This window comes from Drosophila melanogaster, chromosome 3R, assembly GCF_000001215.4.
Source record: "Drosophila melanogaster chromosome 3R".
Classification (NCBI taxonomy): Eukaryota; Metazoa; Arthropoda; class Insecta; order Diptera; family Drosophilidae; genus Drosophila; species Drosophila melanogaster.
This window is the reverse complement of record NT_033777.3, coordinates 16,696,898-16,718,675: the sequence shown is the minus strand read 5'-3', so window position 1 is coordinate 16,718,675 and position 21,778 is coordinate 16,696,898. Positions and strand designations below refer to the sequence as shown.

Sequence of the window (21,778 nt, the reverse complement as noted above, 5' to 3'; positions counted from 1 at the left end):
CGCCCATAAATCTTTGTAACATGACACTTTTGGCAATGGAAATAAAATATGGCATTCGGCGCACCAAAATGTCGCACCAGGCTCCCTCGATTTTTTTGTTCTGTTCCTTTTATATTTTTGGCATTGCCCCCGGCATTTTTGGCCCACTGTGCCATGCGACACTCAGCGGATCGCTCGCGTACAGCATTCAGCTAATTACAAATGAAATTACAATGGTCAGATTGAGCCCCTGCCCACCGCCATGGCGATCCTCTGAGCTGCTGTTACTGCTGCCGGCCAAGTGTCACTTGCCGCTGTCATTTTCGTTTCGTTTTCATGTGTCACTTGGCAGGCCTTCGCTCCGAGCCGCTCTCTTTACTCCTTTTACCCCTTTTGGGCCCAGTCCTTGTCCTTGTAATAAAGCAAAACGGCTGCGCATGCGCGCAAGTCACTCAGCAACGATGCACTGCGGAAAAATGGTACAGTGACCATTTAATTATAAAATCCTTTTTTTAAACACACACAACTGATTTTCATAATTCGGTATATGCATTATTCCAAGCTTCATCACACGGTTTTTTCGCTTTTAAAATTAAGTTGAAATATTGGAAAACCAATTTAAATCATTTTTCTAAGTGCACCAACTCGGTAAAGCCGCTGCCTCTGTCAGATTTTGTGAGTGTCACTTGGGCTGCTTTGTTGCTGGGACCCGGGTTTTGGTCGTGGTCTTGGTAACTCGGATCCCGAGCCAGACTCTTGGGTGTTATCTGTCCCGTCGACCGTCTTCAGTTTCGCTGCGGTTGCATCTCGACGACCGGCGAGCGTCCGGTGACCGTCTTCGAATCTGTATCTGTATCTGAATTCCTGCGGAAACACGCGAAATGCGCGCCTCGGCGTATAAAACTGTTAACTAACTCAATTTTGTAGCTGTCAGTTGGCCAAGGGGGCTGCAGAGTTCAGCATGGGTTAATGAGTTGTTGTTGGTCGTTGCCGGCGTGCCGCTTACACATGTCACAACAAATTGCCAGCCGTTGAGGTTCGGCTTGCCCATAAACAAATCACTTGACCTGTGAGGCGAAATTTCGCCAGGCTTTTTTTACATTTTGATGAATCCAGATCTGTTTAATATATAGGATTACCGTGGATGTGGAGCAAGTATGCCGGCGGCTCAGAGCACGTGTGTCACGCAGCAAACTCACGGATGCACGCCGCGCACATGTCTGTCACACAAATGTCACTTAGAGTTGCAAACGCGTCGGACGCTTAACAATTTCATAATTGGGTGGAGAAACGAGGGGGCTCTCTGGAACAGTTGACATTGGCCCAGGAGAATCGGGCATGCGAAAAGCGAGTCCAGATATTTAGTATTCACCGCGCATTTGAGCAGCCAAGTGACCAGCAAGAAGCAAAGATTTCTGCACAAAAAAATGTTCACATAATTGGGAATATACAAATATCTATCATTATTAAAATACAAAAATATTACATATTACCATTACGCATTTTTAGGATGCAATAAATATTTTTGGTTAAATTCGAACTTTATGTCAAAAGTTTTTCAACAAGAAATAAATATAATAGTATATTATATTTTGTGCAATGTAAGCCCTGTTCGTATCTCCTTTTTCCCCAAATGAAAGCAAAGTTGACAATTCAATCATTGTGGGTTCTTGGCCGCCCGGAGGCGCCACTGCAGCTGGAAGTGCCGGGTGCTTAATATATAGAAAATAGTTAGTTGTATGCACTACAATTGCAGAGGTTTCCCACTCCTTACCATTCTTTTGTTTGTTTGTGTCACTTGGCAGCTTCTGGGTTGGGGAAATGAAAGGAAAATAGGGATGGCGAAAGCGATGGGGACGGGAAAGAGGAGGCACGTTGACAACGGCAACAATTGCAGCCACAACAGTAAAAGGGGGACAAAAGGCGCACCACGCGGCAATTCTGCCCAGAAAGAGTTTTGCCCATGGTCTAGTGTGCTGGTGTGTGTGAGCCAACAAAACTTGGGGCCATAAATTTGCAACGGATCACATAAATCACATTCAAGTGAAGCTTAACACACGCGCCCAAGTAGAAGACACACACACTAACTCGTTCTTGCAAGTCCCTGCCTTGGTGTGCAGAAAAACACTTTTTCCACTTCTGGAAGAAGAAAAACCGTTGTAATGGGAACTCGCAGGGTGCAAAGTGTCCCCAAAGGGTCAACAAAGGTCAACGAGAATGCACATTCTAAAAGGTGTGTAGCTTATCTTACCTTGAAATTTATTAGCTCTGATAAATTAAGATGTATCATATAGGTAGACACTAAACGAAAGTCTTAAGCAAACTAAATTAAAATGCTCTGAGCTTGTGTTATAAGACCAATAAAAACAAAAACGGTTTCCATTAACATTACCAAGTGAAAACGCCGTCTTTTGAAGGGCTAAAAATCCCACTATCTAGAATGTCAAATTCCAAACATATTGTAGTGGCCAACTCTCCATTAGGCAACATATCCGAAATTACCCCCAGGATGGCAAAACTTTCAAGCCAAATTAACTAAACGGTTAAAGCAACAATTGCAAATTGGCAACAAATTCACAGATCATAAAGTGCAGCCGAGGTGGGACAACAATTCCAGTTGCACTTCCGTCTGCAAACTCCGGTTTCCAGTTCCCGGCACCCAGCATCATTTCATTTGAAGAACTTTGCCATTTGAACTTGACATTTAGCACACGGTTCGAGGGGACTTCTTTGCAAAACAATTGCAGTCCAACGGAGAGAGAATGAGAGAGAGAGAGAGAGAGAGAGCGTGAGTGGTGGTTGCGGCGAGAAAGAGAAGGGAAGTGCACTTTTGGCATTCCTCGACTGCCAGGGAATGCCATCACACAAGCACACGAGCTCACTCACACACACACACATGTGCAGGCTGGCAGGACGAAAGGAAACAGTTGCAAGGGTGCGAAGGGATGGGCCAAGCCACCCCCTGCCGGCAAAAAGAGAGGGGTAGATGACTGGTGACAGAGAGGGGCGAGTCCGCATCGGACGGGCGGCCATTGCAGCACCTGTCGGCCATGCGGCTGAGTCGCGTGCTTGTCTCTTTATTTGCTTCCCGGATTTTGCGCCATTAAAAATTTGGTTCGAACCTTCCCCTTTTTGATCACTCTTTACTTAACATATATATTGCATCAAACGAAATCAAAAAAAATTATTAAAAATCAAAAGTGGTGGTCTCCTCTTCATATATATTTAATAAGTATTAGTATTGGTTTTTTTTTATTTAAATGTTAAACTTATTACAAGTGACCAATTTTTTGCATTTTTTGAACTTATAGATAATCTATCTAGCTAGAAAATCACCAGCTTCGCACCTCAGCCAGCCCTTTGGAAAACTGGTGAAATGGGGAAACGCCGTGCAGTTGCTTATAAATTAACCCATTGGCGAAATGAAAATATTGTCTGTTAATTGATCAATGTGTATGCAACGGGAGTGCAGTTGTGCCATTTGGCATGTACTCAGATGTTTGGGGCGTGCGTAGTGCAGCTAAAATTTAATTAGATTCCGTATTAGCTGCTGCGCCAAATGTTCTGGTCCTACAGGCTTTATCAGCTGCATACAATTGCATGGAACCGAACTCACACACACCAGCGCACTTTATGTGGTACGTGCAGATTTATTGTTATTGAAATACAATTGCAAAATTAACTGTCAAAGTGTGCGACCCATCGTCAATGTACTCGCAAAATGCCATATGTTTTCCTATTCAGTTTGTGTGGGTCTCGGAGGTAGTGGGGCAAATACCACCCATTTATTCAAAGTCAGCTTACGGGATAAAAAACTGGTATAACAACATTAATTCAAAATAAAAATGGGGAAAATAGCGACAAAAAAATATTATAAATCTATAAGATATCAATACAGATTTCAATATGCATTTAAATTAAAACCATTTGTTTAGTGTCGTTAAAATAAATATTTTCATTATCATTTCATGACAGTTTTAAAAAATTAAATTTTAATGATCTTTAACGCTCAGTGTACTTTTGTCATGGTCATGATTAATGATACGCTTATACACTCGTAGGGGCTTTATTTTGAATCCATTTCTTTGGCCAGCACCAAAAGTTGCCAGTACTCTAAATCAGTGGCTAAAACTCGCCCAAGCACCCCCCTAGAACCACCCTCCACACCACCCCCAATAAACCCCCAACTGTTTGCGCTAAACGAGCTTTGCATATTTACTGTACTAGCAGCAGACATTTTACGATATATTGAGAGTTATTTGCAATATATTTTGCAACGGGCAACAGCAGCAGCAACAAGGACGACAAATGTTCCACCGACGGCGGCGGCAACAACAAGTGCAGTGTGTTCGGTGTTCAGTGGAAATGCAGGCAGAGAAAGCTTCTAATTCCGGCACTGAAACCATAAGTCTTTGTCGCATTGTACACACACACACACACACACACACACTCAGATACCCACTCGCAAATACACTCGCAAAGGGGACGGGATGAGGGGTTGTATTTGTATGGGTGGTCCTGGCATTTCAGAAGGTCCTGCGAGGTCTAGGCCTGAAGTTGCGTCCATTACTTAGGTTCGATACACAAGTTTCGCCTATAAATTCGAAACTTATTTTTCTGTTTTCGAAGATTTTGTTTAATTTAGGTAAATTTGCATAAGATACAATTGTGCGCCCCCCATAGACCGTTTGTAGGATCTGCAGAGTCCTGTTTGCCTTTTGCAGTCTCTAAATTTGTGCGAAAATTGAGCCAAAGTTCAGTTTGGCTCTGAAAGAGGAGCAACAATCGATTCTTTCTATTTCTCTCTTTTTCACATTTTATTGCCCCGGCTTGGTCTAAATTTGAATTCAGCTCAAATTGAAAGTTCACAACGCACATATACACTTGTAGCCAGATCTGGCGGGTATTCAAATATACAAACGTACATACATACATACATATACATATGTATATATGTACACTCGGGGAGACACACCGATATTTATGCGTTTTCGAATGCAGCTCAACTCAGCTTTAATTTAAATGGATTTCTCTGGCTGGCAACCCTGGCAGACATATGGCAGCATTTGCAATTTGCAGCAGAAGAGGGGTTAAAAGGGGCTAAACGGGGGTCCAAATGAATGGGAGGTCGCACTCCCTGGATGGCCGACTCCACTGACTGCTGAGGATTGATTGTGCTTGTTGATATTTTGTCAAATAACGCAAATAAATACACAATTACACACTCAAGTGAATTCGTTGCGAGAATGGGGTGTTTTCGAAAGGGGGGGGCTATGGTGTTCCGGTGTTGCCAGGGGTTCCTGGAGTCATGGGGTTAACCCGACCATGGACGTGCTCTCTGTGTGTTATCCTCGTTTAAAGGATTTTCATTTGTTTAAATGTGCTTTATCGAAAATGGCCAAAAGGCCGCTGGCCATTGCTGCTGTTGTTTTTGGTGTTGTTGCCTCAACTCCTGTCCCTTGTTGGCACGTGAAATTTATTCTCAGCGGACAGTGGTTACAAAATTAGTGGGTCAATTTAGAATCTTCTGAACGAAATCAAAAAATTAAATAATTTTGTTAACAAATGACTTATGATTAATATTACTGCCATAAATTGTCAAATCGTATCTCATTTCCTTTAAATTATTTTTGTTTTATTTAAAATGGTTTGCAATCGTTATTTGAAACTAATAAAGTTTCAATATATTTTGTTATATATATTTCAATCATTAATCCCACTAATACATGTATGTATGTACCACTGTTCCGCAACTTTTGACTTTGTCACTGTTTGTTTTTGCCTTTGGCATTGTTTTTGTTGTGGCTTTTTTCGGCGCACGCCCGTAAATTCCAATGTAAAATGTTGCATTTATCTTGTAAAAATAATAAATCCGGGCAAAGGGACTTTACTCTCTCACGCTTGGCGGCACATCCAGTAACAGATTGCGCCGCCCATCTAAGGGATGCAATCGGAAGGGTTCGAGATGGTATGAGATTGGATTACGGGCTGCGGGCTCTGGGCTTTTGGTTTTGGGGATGGTCATTGTTAATGGCCGAATGGGTAAAGAGACGTAAATTTGGCTAATTTTATTAACCGTCAATGGAGCAGATCCAACGACAAAGGACATGACAATGGGGAAGTGGCAACAAAAAATTAGTCAACACTCGGCCATTAATTAAACTTATTTATTGGCTGCTGCGCATTTATTCCAATTCGGAAAATCCCGAACTGCTGGCGCGATAAATTTAGTCGAATGTGAAAATTGTGCTGCTGCATTTCCACTGCATTCACCATGCACATGTCGCGGATTTTCATTATAAAATATAGCGGAGGGCGCGGGCAACGGGCACAGGCGACTGTCGCAAAAGAGTTTGCAATTTATTTTAAAATAAAAGTATCTAAAAGCATGACAAATAGTGTGAGATATGTTTTTGCGCACTGCAGCAGGCCAATCCCCCTCGTCCAACCCCCTCGATCCGGAGACATATGATGGGGCGCCGCTGATTTATTTGCATACAACAGCGCGGCAGACAGAGCGAAAATACAAAATTCCTCGGCCTGATTCCTCCCCTGGCTGATTTTATTTCTCATTTTTTCTGAGCTACGCCCATTTTTGACGCCAACAGAGACGCGCCGATTGAGTTGGCTGCAGTTGCCAACTTTCAAAGGGGTATGCAAAAGGGGGGGCTGGGATTGGGGTTGGGTGGGATGCCGACGGAGTTCATGAAAAATCCATTCAAAGTCAAAAACCAAAATGCCAGCAAGCTACAATGAAGGTGGATTGTCACCATGGCAGAGAACATATTTTCAAATGGGTTTCATTGCACCCAAAATGATACGTTGTTGAGCTCCAGTAAATATGGCACATTGCTTATTCAGCAAATCATTGTTCACATCCTTTAGCAATAAAATAAAGAGATTTGATAATTTTACTTTGATGGTCATATGATCATATCATGAAAAGGTCTCTATTAAAATATATTTCAACTGCTTTATAATTGGTTTCAAGTATATAAATAATTTAACTAAATATTTTAAACTAAGCTGGCAGCAGCATCTTTTAATTTTATTCCTTCATTTTATGACTCATCGTAAAAAGTTGAAGAACAACCTGGTTATTAAGAGATTTCAGCTTTTCCTGTATCTTTATCTGGCTTAAAATTACCCTGCTTGTTCGCCTTCCCTGTCTACTGCTCAATTCATCATTTGGCAACATTTTGCCCAGCGCCAAGTTGCATTTAGTTGTTATTTATGCAAATTTTACATGCTTCAACTTTTCGCCAAGTGCGTCTTGTCGTTTTCGATTATTTAAAACTTTGTACGGAATTTACTAGGTTGCTAGGGATGAAGGAGGTCTCCTTTTTAATGCGCACACCTGACGCGCTCCAACGTCTTCCGCCGGGAACACGGTTACCTCGGGCCGGAGGATTAGGGTCTGCCCTCCGTGCATAATTTTGTGCGCTGCTGTTGAGGCAAATAAATTCTTGAGACGGCTAAAGTTATTAGATTAGCATTAGAGAGCGCTGCGTGATGGGACAACAGTCCCCGGGCTGAGCTTAGAATTATGATTTACCTGGGGTTATTTACATGCGCATAAACGAAATTCCTCCGGCAGCCTCAAATTTATGAAAAACTCTCTGTTTAGCGAGTCATGTGGCTTTTATAGTTTCGGCGCGGCAATTTAAACATTATTATTTTTTACATTTTACAACCAAAGTGGAAGTTTTCAACCTTTGCCATATCGTTGTATTCCTATAAATGTTCGCTAATATTTTCATATTTGCTTTCCGTTTTAATAAAGTGTTCCTAATACTATTATATTTATGTTTTGAAATCAATACTTTCCCTATGTCTTTTAAGTTTTCTACTAATTATGATATTTAATATTTTAAGTATTTAATTTAATTTAATTTATATACATTTAAATTTGTTAAATCTATTATAATATTAATTTAAATGGTCCTTGTTTAATATTTTTATTATAATTATTATTATTTTTTATTACGTTTATTACATTAACCCTGCTTAAATTAATTTACTAACATGTGAGGCATAATGACGTTCCTGGACCTTTATAAACGTTTTCTCTCTATTTTTTCCAGGTAAGAGATACTCAGAATCTCTTGCGGGCTCACTTCTACCAGACTGGCTAGGTAAGTCGAAGTTTTGTTATATTTTTTGTAAACCCTTAGCCTATAGTTTTGCCTATGATTTAATTTGATTTTTTTTGTGAAAAATCCCATTTTGAATTTTCACATAATTTATTCACTTATTCGATATGCGTTGCAAAGCCATTTTTCTTTTTTGTGGAACATCTCTCTTTTGATTTTGAGATTGCAATTCCCGAAATCCAATACAAAAACATGTTTTTCGGAAGCGACATACACACAAAACATACAAAACAAACCAAACCGAAACCCGTCCACTCCAAAATGTCCAGCATTTTTCCAAAATTCTCCAAAAACTCCGGATCCATTGAACCGAGCTTCTTTGAATTTTGCGTTGATTTTTTGCGTTTGGTTGTTGTTGCTGTTGTTGGTGTTGCAACATCATCACATCACCATCATCCTGATCATCCCGTTTGTCTTCATTTCGTGTCAGTCAAAAGGAAGCGTCTCCTGCCAGAGTTCGAGAGGTAAAGCGATACTTTCAAATTCCAATAAATCTAGTAAGTTCTGTGTTGTGTGCATATCCTCCAACTATACCCCTAGAATCCCCATGTACATACATACCTATCTGTATCTCAGTGTCTGTCATAGTTCAGCATGTGCATGCCTCGAAAAATAGGTGTTGGTCCAATAAGTTATGCAACTCTGTACATATAATATGTGAAATTATCAGCTCGTAAAATTTGCCCAAAATAATTGCCAATTATTCAGTTTGTCAACTCGGGCCAAAGCACACACACACACACACATATGTACACTACATACCAGTGTAACAACCAAAAACACTGCACACACAGAGACACAATTTCCTTGCTCTTGGTGTGCAATTAAAGCCACCCACCGCCCAATGAGGAAAATCGGGTAAAAGTATCACTTGGCACGCAAAGAAAATCAGCGAGAAAAATGGTGATGCCTGACTGCGAATTTTACAAAGCGTATCATTTTGTTAGCAGTTTTTCAGCAGGCTGCACTTGACAAGAATCGCCCCGGGGCACGAAAGACCAAGTGGCACTGTGGTGCAGCAGTCACACAGTATAGTACAGTGGCACCTCCCCCGCACAGCCAATTAAACACACATTTAATTTACTTTGCCCGTTTAGGCACTCGAAAGGCTGTTAATTCCTGTTTTTAGTTATGTTAACCAAACACTCGACAGACGGCCAACCAGCAACCTCTGCAGTTTCCTATATGTTTATGGGCAATTTATACAATAGCATAAATTACCGGCACAAACATAAACAAAACATCCTTCCACCGAGTGCCATTTGCCAATCGTAATCAATTCCTGTCCATAAAAAAACAGGGACACAGCCCGGAGAGTCCTGTCGCCGACAGTGGCAACAACAAGTACGTTTCCAAGTTCGTATCTATATCCTCATAGCTACCCAACCTACCAACCTACCAGCCAACCCAACCCCACGCATAAATATTTATCTGAAATGTTGAAATCTTCAACTGCAGAAAACGTAAAATCCATTAGAAAATTAATAAAGTCTATGGCGGGAAATGTATTCCTACGAATGCGGTTTTCCACTCTCTCTGTGTCCCACTCCACATTTTCCTGACTTATTTTTTGTCATATAGGGAAAATTGGTGGCTGTTTTTTGAGGGGCCAAATGTATATTATGCCGACGCTAATAGAATAAAATCCAATCGATTACAATAATGCTTCTTTGTCTGGATAATGTTTCCGTCTGAGTTTCGGAGGGAGGAGTTTCTGGAGCGGTTGTTGTCAGCCATTTAAGGATATAATCCATTAGACCAGTTCAAGGCAGATGTTGCAGAGTGTGGGCACTAAGGATGTTTACGTTTATAAATGAGAGCTAATAGATGTTGGATATATTTTAGTTATTTATTACACAGGATAAATTACTAATTTTACAAGTCAGCCGCATTAAATTAGGACACTTGTTATAGAAGATATATTAATATATAATAATTAAAGATTCATGTTCCGTAGATAGATTTTCTTTCTCCTCAGTTTTTATTTTATAATCAATTACAATTTAAAATCATAATAACCACCTTTGTAGATCCTCAATTGCTCTGATTAAGATATCCATACAAATTCCCATCAATTAGATCAATTATATTGTAAATTGTTATAAAAGATACATTTTTATTCCCAGTAACTAAGTAAATATACAAGATTTGTTACCGAGATATGTAAATTCCCCGATGTGTGCGGCTTTGATCGTTTTGTTGGCCAGATGTTTGCACACACTTTGGAGTAGGCTTCATTATCATTCGGGCGGGGTCTATTTATAACCGGGGGGAACATGAATGGAGCAAATGTCTTAATGTCTCGACAAGATCGACGCGTCGGCGCCCTCTTCTCCCTCCCCCTCACGAAACGAAAGCAAATGGCACGCAATTCACAATAATAACATAATAATGTGCAATAAAGTATCTTAATTTGTTGAATTGTTGATAAACTTTGGCGCCACTTCGCGGATAAACATGAAACGAAGCAATTGGAAAATTCTGGCCCCCAATCCGCCTATGAACTGTTCCATTTGGTGAACGTAATTCGGCAGGTTGGAAATACTTTTACTTTGGGTTTGCTTATCCCACACCAATTACTTGCCTCATGACAAACAGAAAGTTTTCCCTTTGTCATTTCCGGTATTTCGATCCACTTCGTTCCATTGCAATTATCAGTTCGCTTGACTTCTGACACTGACACCAGGTGAGCGGGGCAGGTAAACTCTGAGATGGGGACAAATTCCAACTGCAACAAGTTGAATTATCTGCAAGTGCCTCACGTGGGTATATATATGTACATGTTTGGTGGCCCAGTATGAGTGCACTTCCCTATCTGGTCGTTGGTCGTGTCCTCTTAATTGCCCCTCAGAGAGAGACTTGGCAAATTAGTTAATTGGCGGCCAGCTTACTTTGAACTGCTCCACGGCCACTGGCCAACAACGTATCTCGGAGATGCAGATACTGTGGAAGTCCCCAGATATATTCTAATTCTTACTTCTACAGGGATAAACGTACGTCGTTAAATCATTTTAATTCATTTGCCAAATAGTATACATATATAGAAAAAATACACGATTTTCTGTTATACTGATTTCTGAAACATTTTTTTTTTTAAATTAGTTTAAAAACTTGTACAATACATCTCGCTGAACAAGATCCATTCTCTTAGGGTCAAATACCAAAATTCGACATGAAAACACAAATAAATAATCGCTTTCCTGTTCTCTCTCTTCAAACGTCCTTTGATAATGCCGCATTTTCAACGTATTATTATTAACACTTATTATACTTGTGTATATATATTTGTATACCTACATGTATATTTTTTCTGTTACCGGTTATTTGAACTTTTTCTTACCTTTTTCTCTTCTTGACTTTAAAGTAGTGTATTTTTCGACAGTAATTACTGGTTATAGTCCATTTATATTCTTATATTAGAGGTTTCAGAGACTCTAGAATGACATTTCAAAATATACAAGAAAATAAAACAAGTTTTCAGGGTTAGTGTCAATACAAAATAATGCCCAATAAAAAATCAATGCTTATTATTATTATTTGTTTGTAAGCAATAGAATTAAAAATGAAATCATCTAAGTTTATAATAGCACATTCGCACTTTGTTGATGGCTAATAAAGCCAGCCTACAAATGCTAATTTAATCGGTCTCTCCTAATCTCTTTAAATGAATGATAAATGGCCACCGAATTTGAATAAAAATGTTTGCAATTAACAACGGAGTTAATATTTGAATGCCGTTCGTTTTCAACTCGATTCGCGCGCAATTAAAACACTCGTTCGTCAGGTAAACAGAAATAAAACCAAGTGACTGTTCTCCTTTTATCGATTTTTGGTGGCCATTAGCTTTCACACAGTTACCCATATTTTCCGCCATTCGAAAAACTCCCCCAAAAATGGGAAATGCGAGCATTTTCAGCTCCACCCTCGCCGCAGGCAATGTGGCAGATATTTTTCTCGTTCTTTTGCCAGCTCAGCAGATGAATGCGTATAATTTTCGGTTTGATTTATGGCCATTGACCCCGCTTTGGGCCACCTTTAGTCGCACACATGGCAAACATCCGACAGCCAACCTCAGATTTTCTATGGCTTCTGATGCTGCTCCTTCGGTTTTATCGCTGCGAATGCTAAACGCAGGCCATCCATTTGTGGAAATCCTGGGATCCAGCTTTTGGGAGGGCGGGCTTTATTACATTAGGCGTTCGTAAAGTAAAAATTGTGCCACTTTCTCAAAAACACGCATAGCACAATAAGTGGGTGTGTGCGTATTTGCCACTGGCGTTCAACCTGCTGTGGCAAACAACCAAAAAAAAAGCCCGGAAAATGCCAAAAGATACAGGACCCAAATGTGCTTGCCTGTACGCTTTTGTTTGGGCTCACTGCGTTTCCTTTCGCTTACATAATCAGTCATGTTATCCTTGTTTCGCCGCCCGCCACCCAAACACATTAGGATACACAACGCGACAGAAACAGGCAAAAAAATAAGAAATATTATTTATTTATGTCGCTGGCCTAAGGCAGATAGTTTTTTATTTCCATTGCGTGCGGCTAGGGTGGTTTCGAATTCGGTCAGCCTTTGCGTCGAGTTCATGCGACTGCATAGGAATGTCGAATATTTACAATGGAGTTTAGGAATTTTTTCTAGAACTTAGTATACTTCAAATCAATATTTTTTAATGAAAAACATACTTAAGTTTGAGTTGCATTCCTATGTTTTACTATTGTTGTTTCAAACTAAAAGTATATTTAAAAGGGCAAATAAAAGTAATGCTCATTATAGCATTATAGCTTTAATGCACATTATAGCTCGATGTATTAAAAGCCGTGATCTGAAAAGTCCATTTAATTTTACTCGCATCTTGACCGTGTGTTTGCTCGCATTTCCATTTCCCCAGCTTTTCCCAGAACAAAAACTGGGTTTTTGGCCTTCCGCACCGAATTCCTTTCGCAGTTGATAAATGGCTTTCTACTCGGAGTTTGTTGGTTTTATTGCTCTCCGGGTTCTGGTTTCTGGGCCTTCTATGCTCTGCTCTCGCGCTTTTAGCCATTTGTCCTTTTCGCATTCGCCGACGGCGAAATTTTTGTTTGTTTCCACTTGCCTTGCGCCGGCTTTCTCCTCGAGTTCCTTTTTTTCTGCTTGCTCAACGGAATCTGTGCTATTTATTCACCCAATTTCTATTTTTTCTTTGCCTTTTGCTTTGTACATTTATCATTGTGCCTTCAAATGCACACACACACACATTTGCAGGGTAACACCCACTAACTTGTACACTTGCGAAAATCACCGAGTTAATAGTCGGTGACCTTCTTTTCTCTGCATCCATTTTGGGCTCTTGACATTTCCCAAAGAGTCTCAAGTCTATAATCTACCATATTTTATTAATCATAATTGCCATTACGTTTTTGTGCCTTTCGGTGACTTCGAATCGAAGCCCCATAGGTGAAACCCCCAAGAGAGGTGCGGCCAATGATTATTTTTTTTAGTATTTCCCACCAAGAGTATATCATATTAGGAACCAGCGAGTTCCCTAACTCTTACATATAGTATATAATCAAATTCCACATATTATAAAATATTTGAAGCAACTAACGATCGTAAAGAATTTTTGATATTTATAAAAAAAAAATATATATATAAATAAATATATATGACAATATTTTGAAAATTTCCTAGCTAACTGTATTAAATGAATATACAATTTTAAAGATTTTTATTAATTGTCAGCAACTTGTGACAGTTCCTAAATCTTTATAAACAATAAGATAACCCATTACCAATGCTATATGCGTGTTCCACCTCAGCGAACTCATAAATAAACTTTCAGCGTCGGCGGATATATGCGATTTCTGTTTTTTCTTATTGGTATGGTGATACGCATGTTGAGCCCCGCTTGCCTCGCAAACTGCTGATGATGACGCTGTTGTGCGTGTTGGAAGCCCAAAAAACCAAAATGAGCTTCTAAGGCTTGGCCGTCGCTACAAACATACAAACACACTTAAACAACTTTTGGGTATCTGGGAAGATAAGGCGATGAACGAATTAACCCTTTATTTAAAAAAAATTACGTTTTTTAATTGCAAACCATTTATATTATTGCTGTGGTAAAATATTTGTTCGATGCTTTTTTTTTTTGAGTATAGACAAGGTGCCAATTTTTTCTAAGTGCCTGGGCAGCGGTATTTAGAGGGTTAAGAACGACGAGCCATCTGTCGGCCATCCCGGGTACCTGGAAAGGGCAAAAGGCAAAGCTTTTGGCTCAAAAGACGAGCTTACGGGATCGCTGGCTTGACACTGGGCTACAAAAATCGAGTTCCGCGGGCACATCCTCTGGATTTCGAATTAAAATGCATTGCATGCCGCAACGCGTGGGTGGAAAAACACTCGTTTTGATGAGGTGTCGGCTGTAATTTAAACAACAACACAGGCCAGAAACTGAATTTCAATTGCCGATTATATAATTGACTTATGCTCGCTCTCTCTAGCTCTTTCTCCTTGGACACTCCTTCTCTTCGCAGCCTATTCCCAGTGGAATGACCCATATACGAATTTGAATTCCAAAACCTAGCTGATAATGATGGAATGTGAGTACGAGTGCTTTATGGCAACTCAAGTTGCTCTCTTTTCACTTCTCGAGTCGTTTTCCCGCATAAATAAATCGATGAGGACTCGAGTTTTTTTTTTTGCTAAATTCTTCATTCTATTGATTTGTTCCCCATTTGTATTTGTTTGTTTACCTCTTAATGAGTGTTTTTGTTGAAATTCCAGCTGGTTAATAAAGTTTAGTTTATTTTTATTGTATGAAAGACTCTTTCAAACTCTCTCTCTCTCTCTTTAACAATTTAATGACCATAAATTGTGCAGCCCTCGTAAAACATGCGACTATTGCAGCTGAGTAATTTCCATCGTTTTTATTTTGCGGAACATGCGCAAAAGCATAGGAAAAGATAAAGAAGAAGAAGAAGAACTAGCCGCCGCGTCGCGTGTGTAGAAAATAAAATTAATTTATTATATTTAAAAGTAGCAGGCTGACTACTGAAAAAAAGTGAGAAAAAACAGCCAAGAAATACGATTCTCACATAAATCGCGCAGCTAAAGACGTGCTTAATACTTTTTATGTGTATTTCTGGACACTTGGCAAACAAAGGAAATGGTTTATGACCCGAAAGTATTGAGTTATTGTTGCTACACCGCTGAAAAAGCGAAGTGAATCTAAAAACTTGGGTAAAAGCCGTATTACTCTTTACCTGTACCGCGCTAATTTACTTGTGAATTGTTGATCAAAAATAATATTTATTAATTCCTCAGCGACAAAGAGCGAGAAACGAGAGAGTGAGCACTTCCCCTCCACACACTCACACAAACGCAAAAACACATACGCGGCACCTACTCAACGGCTGCTGATTTATTTCACATAAGTCAAAACAGGCGAGCATATAAGCGCGCCGCGACAGAGCAAGACAGCAGCAGCCAGCGAGAGAGAACGGGGCTGGGTTATTTGTCTTGCGGCAACCGCCATTATTCATTTGGCTCTTTCGCTCTTGCGTGTTCATTCCGATTTTCACTGGACGCGCTCGCTCTTTGAGCGAGTGCGCTCTCACTCTCTCACTGTGATTTTAATGGCCGCTCTGAAGTGTTTATAGTTGGCACACAATATTCGCAAAGTGGCATTTCTTATGGCCGTCTCTCTCCGCTCCTCTTTTCCGCCCCTTTTTCTCTTGCTTGCTCTCTCTCTATCGTTTTTGTTGCTGTTTTCCATGGATTTTCCTGTTGCACTGCACTTGGCGTTTTCCAGAGGCAAACTCTTGGCTTTTCTTCTTGGCAGCAGCTGAAAAACCGCGCAAGGTTCCGCTGCCTTCTCTCTTTCTTGGCAAAAAGAGTTGTTTTAAAAATTATTTACGACCGCTTCGCTGACGCTGTTCATTTTCCCCCGTGCACTGTAAAAATTGTATATCTTGAGCTATTTAGCTAAATAGTTAATAGAATTATTAAATTACTATCCAAATAGAAATACTTATTTAGATTATACAATACAATCTGAAAAATGTGGTAATTAAGCCGAAATAAGGGTAAGAAACTTTACTCTCAAAAAAGGCGATAATTATAAATGTGATATTTTTGTTGCTGTGTGGAAAAACTGAAACTCACTTCCATCTTTATTCGCTCTTCCTCTTCGTGCTGGCCCTGATTAATAGTTTTATTTATTTTTAGCGCTCATCTTGCAAGTCCAAAGTCGTTTTGTCGCTTTTGTTGTCGTCGCCAGCGGAATTTATGAGTCTTTATTAAAACGCTGTATTTCTTCTCTTCCGTCCTTATACATTTATCCCCACGTCGTTGCTTTTTTTGTTTTACCCTCTCCGGCATTATCAGTTAAACCAAAATTTTTGTTTTTATCAAATTTCTGTCACATTTCGCTGATTTATTAGGCCCCCTTATTTATTGTTCAATGTTTTCCCAAAGACTTTAATGAAGTGGCCGGCGGGGAAAATAAATTACCAATACTATTCATGGCCCTGCCAGAAGTGATAATTGGTCCGGGAGAATATATTTATGGATTTAAGGTTTGATGAATGGTATTAGTTCATAAGGCTTGAAAGAAACTTTCTACATCGTTAGAATGAAATAAGGGATTATCATTATAAGCTTTAATTAGAACGGGTGAACTTTTTACTTTGTGAAGAGTAGAATATATTAGCTTAAAACAGTTTTAAACGTTTCCTGTGGAATGTAAATGTTGTTACAAGTTCTTTCTCAGTTTATGTTCACGCTTAATTTTTAAATAACCTGTACCTTATATTTTCTTTCATTTCGGGAAAACGTCGAACCACATTTTTTATCTTTGGAGGTTGACAGAGTCGAGTGTTTGGGCTTAAAAAAAAAGTGGAATCAAAAAAAGGAGACACGACCACGACTGCTAACTTCCAGCTGACCTTGCTGACCCTTTCGGGCCAACATGTGAGAACTCTGCAGCTCCAGCTGGGCATCCGATCGTGTGGCTCCGTGTCCTCGAAGAGATCATGACAAGATTTTCGTGCCCGCGCAGGAGGATGAGAAATGTGGCGCGGGACACGATATTTCTCTGCGAATTTCGGCGGGAAATCGTTGTAAATTCTCAGGCGGCACGAATTCGAACTCGACTGAATCGCAAATAACAATCGTTAGAGTTATCCTTGACTTATGCATTGTCTTCTGGTAGTTTGGTTTTTTTTAGGGAACCGTTTTTTATGTGTGCGGCTGAGCAACACATGAGAAACATTAAAAAATCGTTCCAGAGCCGATGGTGATCATTAACTTTTTGACGCCGCCTTCAAGGTCGGTGTTTTTCCCCGAAAATTATTCCACCCAGCCTTCAAATCGGCGAGAAATGTGTGCAGTTTTTTTACGAGGTCATAAAAAGTACAATGTTAAGTGCCGGGCGTCGTAAACAAAACGCGCGCCTTGCAGCGGAGGCATCTCTGCTAATTTGGCCTTCCGTTGAAAATTCAGGATGCAGGATGCTGCGAGACAGGCCAGCGGACATGGCCAGAACACACGCTGTCCTGCGACCTCTGCCCTCGCGATCCGGAGCCCAATCCTCTGCCATTTAGGTAGATGGGCCAGTGCATTTGGCAGTTTTTTATGGGCCCACCGGCAGTTGGCAGCCGTCGCAGTGGTGGAAAAAAAGAATAACAAGAAGCCGAAAAGTCAAAAAGTAGATAGCAGCAGGTAAATGCGGCAAATTGCATCCAGAGTCGCAGGAGGTTCACCTGATGAGTGGCGAGAGTTTCGAAAATTTAAACAAAGTCACAGGAGGTTCAGTCCCTAACGGTATTGGGAAGTCGTCGTTATATGTATTTAAATAAAAAGGTGGAAGTCAAATAACTATAACAGTATAATCCTGCTAAATAAACAGCGACCTAATGAACTCACATAAATTAACATAACCATACATTCAAAAGTAAGTTGCCCCTTAAGTAACTCGTCAAACTTTTGAGATTATTAAAAGATATAAAATGAAGAGAATTTGTTTATATTTAGTTATGTACATCTTAAGACTTTCAAAGTAAATCCTAATCCTAATGGTTTCAAATAATGACGACGATGTATTCTTTTGGAAAGCCAAGAATTAAATTAATATATACATACTTAACAAATTATACGAAATAATTTCTACATATAACCAGCAAGCAAAAAAAAAATAGAAAACAGGCCGAAAAAGGTATCATGTGGCCAAGAACAAGTCGAGGCTTAGCGAAAAAAAGCAAATTAACTAAGGCGCAATTCGAGTGGAAGTCTTATCAGATTTCTAATTAATTTAATTCTGCCTCGTCGGCCCAACCACTCCCTGCCGCCCCCTAAAACCTGAGTCGACAAAAACGGCGCACAGGTCAGTTGGCGGAAAAGGGAAAAATAGGGGGAAAACTGGGAAATATGTGGGGGGACGTAGGAAGCGGGATGAGGGACGGCGAACGGTTGACTTCCTGACTCTTGTCAAAGTTTGCTGATTAAATCAGTCATAGAAATGTCGAAAGGAGAACGGAGAATGGCGAGATACACGGCGACAAACGAAAAACTTTTAGACCAAATCAAATATTTGCCTTGGCCAGGACGGCCGTCCAGCCATTTAACCGTTAGTTTTGTGGTCGTATTATGCAAAAAAAAAGAAACGAAATAGTGGATAAAAACTATACAAAGACCACCAGCAGTTGGAAGCCATGACACGGAGGGGGAAAAAAGCTGGTTAAAACCAAACACGAAACAGTTAAGAGGGAGGCAGGAAAAAGCCATCGTCATCGGCAATTCAAACATATGCACGCCTCTGCTTGTGCCGCAGTCGACGGCGCTGCCGACTGCTTAGTTAGCCTCATTTAGAAAACGTTTGTTATGCAATGCCAACATTTGTATTCGAAAATGTTTTTTATTCAGTTGTTGACTTTTTTCCCGTTCGCCGTTGAGTTGGCGCGGCCTAAATGGCCGACTTGGGGTCTTTTGGGCCTGAGAACGTCGAGGAGATGGCCGAAACGATGGCGACATGGCTTTGTGCCGACTTCAGCTGTTTGTTTTTTCCTTCTTGGTCTCGCTTTTTTCCTTATGCTGTTTTTTTTTTTACTTTTCAACCCGCGCTCGAGTTTGAATTTTAAATGCAATCATTTCCTTTGCCGCAGTTGGCAACCCGTGGAGTAAGGACTTCGTGATTTTCGCTATGATTGTTTAAAATGTTAAACGGGTTAACTAACGAACCGCAGAGAAACGGCACCCATATACAACAACAAGAAACACTAAAAACATGCAAATTCGCTCAGTGTACGAACGATGATTTCAATCGCTGCACGCCCGCAGAATTTCCACAAAAATTCGAAAACAAAAGTTCGTTTGATTTATGCGTCGAGCGATTTATAAAGATGTCGACTGCAAGTTTTTTTTTTTATATATTTTTATTTCTGTTTTGATACATCTCCGTATGCTTTGGAACACAAGTATATAAGTATTTTGTCGGGGCCCACGTTTTCGGATACTACCTGAAACCCTCCATCAGCTGAATAAGATAAAAATTTCGAGTTTTTTTCGTGTCCGTCGGTCGCTGTCAACCCAATTCAAATTGTGTACAAAATCGTGAGTCGCATAATTAAAATTTATTCGTTATAATCATGGCAGGAATCGGGCAATTGAGTTGTTCGCGGTAATGTCTGAGTATCGATAAGCAGTTTAAACGAGAAATTATAAAACAGTAAGCCCGATACTCCTTTATTTTCAAACAATGTAATTAAATTGTGATAAATTAAGTATTTCAATTAAATTAAATACCTAACAAACCGAGCAATTTTCTTTAAAAATATTGCATATTATTGTCGATCTTTGTTATTCAGAAGTAATAAAAAAGACGCATTTTCCCATATATAATGGCTAGGTATCTGCTTAAATTAATTATTGTTTATTCTGTACAAGCCAAGTGTGATTAGACATTTTGCCAGTCATGGCAAGACATTTAACCTAACGATCTCTCTGAAGGCAAGTGGAGCAGTGTGGAGCCTATTTATAGACAACCAATCGATCAGAAGCAGTCACTGCTAAAATCATGGCGCCAGTTAGGCAGTGCTGAAAAGCAGTGAAAATCGCGACGAAAAGCCGCCAATCTGTCGCAGCCACTTGAGTCAAGTGGTCAGGGCCGCTGCCATTTTTGGTTGCGATGCGAAAAACTTTACAATGGCAATTAAAAGCAATTACCCAGGCCATTAACGCAGCAGCAACTGCAGCGCAGATACCTAAAATGGAAAAACGCCGGCTAAAAGCTAAGAAAAGAGCCAGCAAAACCACAAAAAATTGAGAAAAAGGAAAAAGAGTGCACGTAATTTATTTGTCATCAATCGGCTGGCAATAAGTCAGACAATCACAAAAATGCTGTCAACATTAAGACATGTGAATACGACGAATACATTTTGCTGCAGCAACAGCGGCAACATTGTGGTTGCATTTTGCTGAGACGATGGCGACGACGTCGCCAGCATTTCAAGATTTATGGGCGTGTAACCTGTTTCTTTAATTGCACATTTGCAGCCCCCAAACGACGTCAATAGCAGCAGCAAAAGCAGCAAGAAACGTGAAAAATGAATAAAATAAAACTGCATACAAAGCAAACGAAACGATTTGAAAATGAACTGAAAAACAGTAGCAAAAACACTCCGATGCAAACAAAAGCTGCGACCACAAAAAGCACTCATTTAATTCGCTTCTTTTTTTTGCAGTCAGTTCCTCTTGTGTTTTTTACATGCCTTTGCTTGGCTGAACTGCATCAAATCTGGAGGCTGACGATGCAAAGAGAAAAGGTTGCCATTCGTCAGCGAGGCACATTCTCCATTTTTGGCCTACAGATTTTCCTTTTTGGCGACATTGCAGCTGCAACATCGTTAGCGATTCGCCAAATACGTGAAGCAATCCATCATTAAATTCTATTACCAGCAGCCGTTTAGGCGATTTCGACTTTAAAATCTACTGAACGACACACTAGCTGCATTAAAATCATTTCAACTTGATTTTAAGTGAAGTATTGCTTAAGGAATCGCACATCTTGATTTTTAATGAAAAATGATTTAAGCCTCTGTTCAAACAGGAAATTTGTGTGGCAAACGAAAATTAATATTATGAATTATTTATTTTATTCAAATAATTGGTCTTATTTTAGTACTAATCATTCATCTTATCGCTTTATAAATTTATGTTACGATTGCCCATTGAAGAAACGCAGAGTCAAAGTTTGGGCATCCAAATTAATACTGGCAGGCGTCAGCTAATTTTATAATTCCTTTGAAAAATAAGGACCCAGCCACAAGAGCCGCATCCTTGAACATTGGCAAATACAAACACACAGCCGAAACTCAATGAAAACTTGCAGGCAAACAACATCCCAATAACTGTTTTGAGTTTCATGTTTTTGTCGAATTAAAATTTGCTACAAGGCACGTCTCGGCGAGAGCGCCAAACTTTGCCGCTGCCGCTGATCCTGGGGAGCACACAGAAAAAGGACGAGGACAAGCACAAGGACCCTGCCCCTTGTGCCAGTGCAATCCTTTTGCCGGCTTGCTTAGTTATTCATGTACATTTGTATCCTGCGCATAAAATTGCGGCTGCGGCTGCTGTGCGGAAAGGCAGCAGACAAATAGTAATGAAAACTCTT

The 21,778-nt window shown here is 40.0% G+C and overlaps 1 protein-coding gene across 6 annotated transcripts in view; it reads left to right on the top strand.

Annotated features, from left to right (window-relative positions):
- Ubx (Ultrabithorax) overlaps positions 1-21,778 on the top strand; it is a 77,804-nt gene that overhangs the window by 15,751 nt on the left and 40,275 nt on the right. For 4 of the 6 annotated variants that reach the window (NM_169730.3, NM_080504.4, NM_169729.3 and 1 more), the window contains one exon: positions 8,064-8,114. The exons of the other annotated variants lie outside the window; for them this stretch is intronic. In NM_169730.3, the coding sequence (NP_732173.1) occupies positions 8,064-8,114 (51 nt within the window). The remainder of the gene's footprint in view (positions 1-8,063; positions 8,115-21,778) is intronic. 6 annotated transcript variants of the gene reach the window in all.